General features: G+C 33.4%; 1 protein-coding gene across 1 annotated transcript; it reads left to right on the forward strand.

Annotated features, from left to right (window-relative positions):
• The first annotated feature begins 1,828 nt into the window (after positions 1 to 1,828).
• On the forward strand, positions 1,829 to 3,622 carry LOC133815087 (uncharacterized). The gene is made up of 3 exons (XM_062247972.1): positions 1,829 to 1,912; positions 2,634 to 2,720; positions 2,903 to 3,622. The coding sequence occupies exons 1-3, from the start codon at positions 1,829 to 1,831 to the stop codon at positions 3,620 to 3,622; spliced, it is 891 nt and encodes a 296-aa protein (XP_062103956.1).
• Positions 3,623 to 7,920: the final 4,298 nt, after the last annotated feature.

The raw sequence follows: 7,920 nt of genomic DNA on the forward strand, positions 1-7,920 counted from the left end.
TTCATTAAAAAGTTTAAGCTCGTACATGGGATCCCAAAATAAACATTTAAAAAGTCATTTACAATTCAAATAGATGGGTCCAACACATGTTGGCCTAAGCAGCAAAATTAGGGTTTGACCCTGGTTCCTCTTTGAATCTTTGGCCATGGTGGTCAAGCGGGCTGCATATGTGAACGCCACCCCAAAGTTCTCCAACTCATGGCTGGTCTAGCTTCCCCTTTCCCTTTCCTACACCACATAGCACCTGTGAGCCAAGGCTCAGCAAGAAAACTTAGACATGCACATAAGTAGTTAATAACATATTACAGAATCATAATTAGCATGCCTAGAAGTAATAACCCTACTCGTGCATGCATTCAATCCACATAAGTGACTATAGAATGACACCGGGGCTCGTTGCCATAGATAAGTGACTGTAGAGTCACCCCAAGACTTGTTGCCCTATTCTCTATATAATCAGTCTTAGGGCTGGCCAAGCGTACTTGGCACTTTATTTTCCAAGCGACCATAGGATCGGTCAAGCGTATACCATGCTCCTAGATAGGCCTAACCAACCAGTCTGGCTTGCGCTCAACGCACTATTGCCGCCCTTGACTCATAAGTCAAGCCTTCCAATCAAGTAAAACAGATAAGCATACATTATATATTACAAGTATGCACAATACAGTTAACATGTCTAATAAAACAGTTCAAGCATAGTCATAACCATGTTCAATAACTGGACCAAGCCCTAATCACATATTGGGTGCAGTTTTCTTACCTCTGGTCCAAGCACTAGATATATAAAAACGACCCTCAAGCATGATTATGTCTAGAGCCCTAGCGGTAACCTCAGTTGTGTAATTCAACCCCTAAGGTGCTCCTAAACTTCAAGAACTCCAACCACCAAACCACACCCCAACTCAACTGCCAAAAACGAATTTACAAGGAAGAAGATGGCTCAGCCAACTTTAATCTTTGCTTCCCCAACCCTAAATTCTCCCCTTCAAATCTCCAAATTCCAAGTGAGAGATCAAGTTTCTCCTTAGCTCCAAAACCCTTCTAAGAAGGTAACCAAGAGAGAGAGATACAGAGTTACATAAATGTGCCAAAGTGCTCAACTTTTGGCCAACTTAACTCAGCTCAAGGGTCAAAAAGACCAATTTACCCACACCCAAGCCAATGCCCCGTTAACCAAACCAATGGAATTTTGGTCTTTTCCCGAGATTTCCACTAATCTCAAATATTACTTTAATTTCCCAATTAAATACATTACACCCAAATACTCATCAAATAATTTTTCATTACCCGATAGACCCCGGTGATGTACTAAATTACCAAAATACACCTAGGCTCACCCTAAGTCGGGTATTTAATCTTGTTGTGACATTTCCGCTGACTTGCTCACTAGGATCGTCTCGTGCCGAGTAACCCAAATATATCCACATAATAATGTGGTCTTAATCACAAATCACATTTATTTACAAATATACCCTCAACGAGTAAATATTACGAAAATATACTTCTAATAAGAAACGGGCCCACATGCATATTTAATAGACTTAAACATGAATAAACAATCATATCATAATATAACTCATGTGATTCACATAATCATACATATATAATCGAAGAATACACACAATATCCATTTATGCCCTCCAGACACACTAATCAAGGCACTAAGCCTGATTAGCAAATTTGAGATGTTACAAATGTTGCACAAGATGTCGGGTTTGTTCAAGGATGAAACTGGTAAGATAGAGGTATTGAATATTCAATTTTCATTTGGGGCCTCTATGGATGGTAAAGGGAGAGTTCGAAAAAGGAAATCTCAAGCACATAAAAAATGGGCTTTAGTTCATTGAATGGTAGGGACGATGAGTCAAAGAAAAGGGGTGGGGGAGCGCTTGGAACAAAGAAGGATGTTAAGGTACATAAAGTTTTGGATGATGCTTCGGGCATTGCCCCAACAATCTCGCTGCTCCTCATAAAAATATTATCTTGGATTGCTTGGGGATTGGGTAACCTTGGTGCATTCGTTAATTTATGTGGACTGATTCAGATTACACGACCTGGTTTGGTGTTTCTAATGGAGACACTACTTTATGGGAATTGAGCAAAACGACTCCAAGAATGGTTGGGATACCTGAATTGTTTTCATGTGGATTGTTGTGGTAGAAGGGGGGCCTCATCTTGTTGTGGGATGCAAAGATGATGGTGGATTTAGTTTGATACGCTCACATCCATATTGATTGCTTCGTGACACCTAATAATGGTTTTCAATGGTGGTTTATAGGGGCATATGGGAACTAGGCTACATGCCAAAGGTGGCATACTTAGGAGCTCATACGTCGTATTGTATCGGTATCTCCATTACCTTGGTTTCTTAAGGGAGACTTCAATTAATTCTTTCTAATGAGTAGAAGCTTGGAAAGTCGCCTAAAAGTTCAACTTCGATATCCCGGTTCTGAGATATGTTGTATGACTGTGGGTTACGTGATCTTGGTTTTTTTGGGAGCCCTTTTACTTTGAATAATAGCAGAGAATGGAATGCCAATGAATTGAAAAGATTGGATAGAGGTCTTGCTTGTTCAGGGTGGTGCTCCTTGTTTCTTAAATTCAAACTTTCTAACTTGGAATATTGGGCTCAGGTCATAGAGATATTATCCTTGACCTGTTTCCCTCTGTGTCAGGCTGAGGTGGAGTTGTGCGGAGGAGAGGCTTTCATTTTGAACCAGGTTGGTTAAGGGAGGAGAAATGTATCAACAACATCAAAGATTATTGGAGGAATGGCTCTTTTGATGGTATGGTGGAACCTTAACGTCCTCAAAATTGTGGGCAAGCGTTGAGATCGTGAAAAAATCATAAGTTTGCAAGTATCCCTAAACCCATTAAAGAGGTTAGAAATACTATTGAGCAGCTGCATAATGGTCCTCGCTCAGTGGATAATATTAAGAAAATTAGGGAGCGTAACAGAGAATTGAACAAGTTTCTAACCATGGAAGAATTGTTCTGGAAACAACGTGCGCAGACTAAGTGGTTAGCTCATGGTGATTGTAATACAAAGTTCTTTCAAAGGAAAGCATGCTCAAGGAAGAAAAGGAATGAGATCAAGGGGTTAGAGAATTCACGTGGGGTTTGGTGTGAAGAGTTGAGAGATATTACTACTATTGTTGAATATTATTTCTCGAATCATTTTAGCTCTAATGGGGTTGATGCTACTGCGGTGGAGATGACCACGTCCAATATGGTTACGGTAATGTCGGATGAACTCAATAGGGATTTGATGAAGCCTTTTGATAAAGATGAGATCCAAAAGGCATCCAAGGCTCCGAAATCAAATGGTTTACATGCCATTTTTTATCCAAAAAATTTGGGCCACTGTGAGCAAGGACGTGGTCTAGGTTTATTTGAATGTGCTCAACAATGGGATGGGGATGGGGATCTGAATAAAACAAATATGGTGCTTATTCCTAAAGTCACTAGCCCTTGTAATATTTTGGAGTTTAGATCGATAAGCTTGTGCAACGTAATTTACAAGGTAATTAGTAAAGCTATTGCTAATCGGTTTAAACTTGCACTCTCATTGCTAGTATGGTTTTGTCTCTATATGAGTTGGAATAGGTTTAATAACTTGTAGTTATATATTAACTCATCACAAAGTTGTTTATCATGATGCGATCACCTTAAGTATAGAATTAGTGAAGGATGACAAATTGGCATCTTGTCTCTTTTGTCTATACAATTTAAGGGTTGAAATGTGTTTTTTCATGGTAGTAATAATATAACTTTGTGTTGGACTAAGAATTTTTTTTAGAATTGTTTTATATATAATGTGAGTTTATAATTTAATAATTAAGAACCTCAAGATGTTAGTCTAAGAATATAAATTACTAAATGTTAAGATAATCAATTTTTTAATTTTTGGCACAATTTCAAAAAAATTGAATTGTAAAATGTTGAATTTAAAGAATTTTGAATTAATATTTGCGTTTGTAAGGTTAAAAAATATTGAATTGCTATACGATAACTTTTGAAATAATGAACAAACAATGATATTTCTATAGTGAAATTATGAAAAATAATAATTTCTAATAAAAAAAACTACTAAATGTTAAAAATAATATCTATAAGATTGTATAATTAGAAAACGCTATTATTAAGATTTCATAATACTACTGTTTTGTGATTTCATACATAATTATATTACCATTAAAATTTACATATGTTATGTTATATTATAAATTTATCACTATATTAAACCTACCTAGTTATAAAAATTATTAAATTTTAGTTTGTTCATCTTTCAAAAAAAAAATATTGTATTTTTAAAATTTCTTACGAATTATATTTTATATTTAACAAATGGTAAATATCATTTTGGACTATGTGTTGTGCAAAAGTTACCGATCGGACCTTGTGTTTTGTTAAATGACAATTTAGACTATATATTTTACAAAATTGAACAATTTAGACCTGGACCAGATTTTGGTCAAATTTCTTTTAAATATGACCAAAATGTCCTTGGGTTTTATTAATTAATGAATTAAATAAATAATGAAAAATATATTTTAAAATAAAAAATAAATTATATTATATTTAAATAAAAAATAAAAATTATTTTAAATAAGAAAAAATGAACATAAATTTTTTTATAAAAAAAAATATCAGATTTAAATACTAAATTAAAACCTGAGTATTAATCAAAACTATCAAAATCATTCTTTGTTCTTGAGTTCATGTTGAACTCAGATTTGGAAACAAAAATTTCCATCAACATCACACAAATCAAGATCCAAAATCCATAACAAAAATCCATCCATTTGATATTGCAACTAAGATCCTAACCTCACATCCAATATTCATACAGACTAGATCTACAAAATCACAATAAATCTCAAAACTTAGATTTGAAATACTAAAATTCATAGAAACTAGATCTAAAAAAAATACACTTAATCTCAAAACTTATATCTGAAAAAATAACAGTAAATCTCAAAATATTGCAGGATCAGAATCTCACAACCACGTCTTTCTCCTGGTCACAAATGGACAACGTCCACGTCGCAGACAACCCTTGGCTACCCACGCCGCCCAGCCCACCCCTGGCCATCGCAGACCCCGCGCCCAACCCAATCATGTTCGTTGCAGACCCCGCGCCCTGCAGTGACCTCGACCTTCAGGCATGGTGGTCGACCACACCCTGTTAGGGAACTAGACCCCTTCTGCGCTAAATTTTTCATCGGCGAGTTCCTTGCATATCTTAAAATGCCATAACCCAGCTTGACTTGTCATTTTCCCCTTCTTCGTCATCGACCATGATGTTAGTCATCGCTCCTTGATCTTTAGCGCATTCCCATTCCCTTTGGCTTCAGATTTCCATCACCGACAAATAAATAATTTCTAGATCTTGTTCTTCGACGAATGAACTCATGAGAACTCGTCTTTGCAGCAATGTCTTGTGACTGGTGAAGACCGTCTAGATGGAGAAGACCTGCAAAACTTAGAAGATGGCAAGAGATAGAAGAAGAGGATTTTAGGGATTTAGGAAGAAGACCAGATCTCTTTTTTCTTTTCTTTTCTGTTTTGACAAAAAATGTTTTAGGAATTTTAATTTGTTAGTATTTATTTGATTTTTTATTTTAGACAGATTTAATTTTAGTTTTTTCTTAACTTTATATCTTAATTTTACTTTTAAAAATAAAGATATTTATAATTTTTTAATCAAGTAATACATTTTGTATTTAGAAACAATTTAATTTATTTATTTTAAAATATATTTTTCATTATTTATTTATTTCATTAATTAATAAAACTCATGGGCATTTTTGTCATATTTAAAAAAAAGATTGACGAAAATCTAGTTTAGGGTCCAAATTGTTTCATTTTGCAAAACACAAGGTCCAAATTGTCATTTAACAAAACGCAGGGTCTGATCAGTAACATTTCCACAACACAAGGTCCAAAATGGTATTCACCCTTTAAAAAATGTTATAAAATTAAATTTTCAATTAATTTTTTCACATATAAGTTGTTAGTGGTGATTTTCAACTAAATAATTTGGGTCAATGGCAGGGTGATCATGATCTAAACCAATCCAATTATCGAAAATTGGATAACCAATTACAATTTGAGTTGTAAACTTGAATGTTAATTGGATTTGTTTAGTTGACGAAAGAGACGGTCAAAATCCAACATCAACTAGCCAATTTAACATGTATGTACATGTATATATTTCAGTTTTAATTGTTGTGTTAGCTATTTTGGTACTATCATTGTAGACTTTTAGCTTTAACATTGTTATATTACAATTATAGTATTGATGACTTAGTGTATTACTAATGAATGATGATGTTTAGTTTCTTATTAGTAATTATGGTTTAATTAAAGCCTATTTATTATTGGTAATAGTTTTTGTTATTCCCTTTGATGTTAAAAATCAGGTTAAAGGTTTTAAAAAATGCTTAAAAAAAGTAACTAATCCAATTAAAATGTTGAAGTTAATCTTGATTGGATTGAATGATGATTTCTAACATCTAACTTTTAACTAGATTAGATAATTTTGTTGTAAAAAACTTGGATTAGATTGGATTATCAACCCTAGTTCATGGTAGAGTTATGAGCCTAGACCCAATACATGTCGCTTGGAAATTAATAATTTCAAATCGATCATTGGCCCAATTACCCAAGTTCAAGACGGAGATTAACCAAGTCTAGACGACTTGGGTTCGAGACCTCGATGCATCTTTATCAAACCTCGATGATTTATCATATTGACTTTGGGGTGACTCAAGTTTACTTTTGTTTATTATTGTACCTTATGGTGAGGAAGGGGCTCTGATGCATCATATCAAAAGGGTGAGCAAAACTCAAGCCAAATCCATGGCAAATAAGGGGAAAACCCATAAATAGGAGAAACACTCTAACTTTACTATTCAATATTCAATAATGTATCCATTTTAATTTCCCTCATAAGGTTATATAGCCGATTAACAATTTTGATATCATAGTAGAAATAACATAAAATAAAATACATAAAAGAAATAAACAACTAAGTTAACAAATTATACCCTAATTTTCATGACTATATCTCCTACATCATGCTCATAATTACCTCGAAATATATTTATATATATATATCTTCTATATAAAAAGTGTATAGATAACATAAATTCTTAGTTTTAACAAAATAAACAACTAACTTAACAAATTATACCCAAATGTTCACGACTATATTCTCGGTTTTTTTGTTAACTTTAACGGAATATTACAAATATTTAACAAAATATATACCTATAAAAGTTATTAGAAATAGATATTTATTGACTATATTAATATAAATTCAAATATTATAAAATATCATATTAAAATAATATTTAATACAAGACTAGATTTAAAAATTATATTGATATAAATTCAAATATTATAAAATATTATTATTATTATATAAAATACATAATCTTAATTTTTATTAAAAAATTTATCATTTATATTTATAAAGAAAACATTTTTTTATTACTTAATGTAGCTTAACTAAATATACATTCATATTTGTTATCCCCAAAATTAAAGTTCAATGACGTGGCAATCAGAAGTGACACGTAGCAATGCATGGTCATCAAGTGGTACAATAATGATCAATGAGCGTATTGGCCAGGAGAATTGTAAGGGTTAGAAGATGACCTGCAGAGTTGTCATTTCACTGGTCGAAAGAACGTTGGCCAAAAAAGATGGTTTTATCTGGTAAGGAGGTGATTTACCAGAAAAGGTAAGAATTTACCTGGGCGGGGAGTGGTTCACCTGACCACGTATGAATTTACCTGGCCAGGGAGTGTCTTACCTGACTAGCAATATCAGAAGGGAGTCTTACCCTACCAGCAATATCAAAATGGAAGTTTAGCCGACCAAGTATGTTGAGTTAGCTACCCAGTGGCATTT

This window comes from Humulus lupulus, chromosome 2, assembly GCF_963169125.1.
Source record: "Humulus lupulus chromosome 2, drHumLupu1.1, whole genome shotgun sequence".
Taxonomy (NCBI): Eukaryota; Viridiplantae; Streptophyta; class Magnoliopsida; order Rosales; family Cannabaceae; genus Humulus; species Humulus lupulus.

Coding starts and splice junctions, on each gene's coding strand:
- LOC133815087 (XM_062247972.1), top strand. CDS start 1,829: ATGGGCTTTAGTTCATTGAATGGTAGGGACGATGAGTCAAAGAAAAGG. Junction 1,913..2,633: donor GAACAAAGAAGGATGTTAAG/GTACATAAAGTT, acceptor TATTGGGCTCAG/GTCATAGAGATATTATCCTT. Junction 2,721..2,902: donor AGGCTTTCATTTTGAACCAG/GTTGGTTAAGGG, acceptor ACTATTGAGCAG/CTGCATAATGGTCCTCGCTC.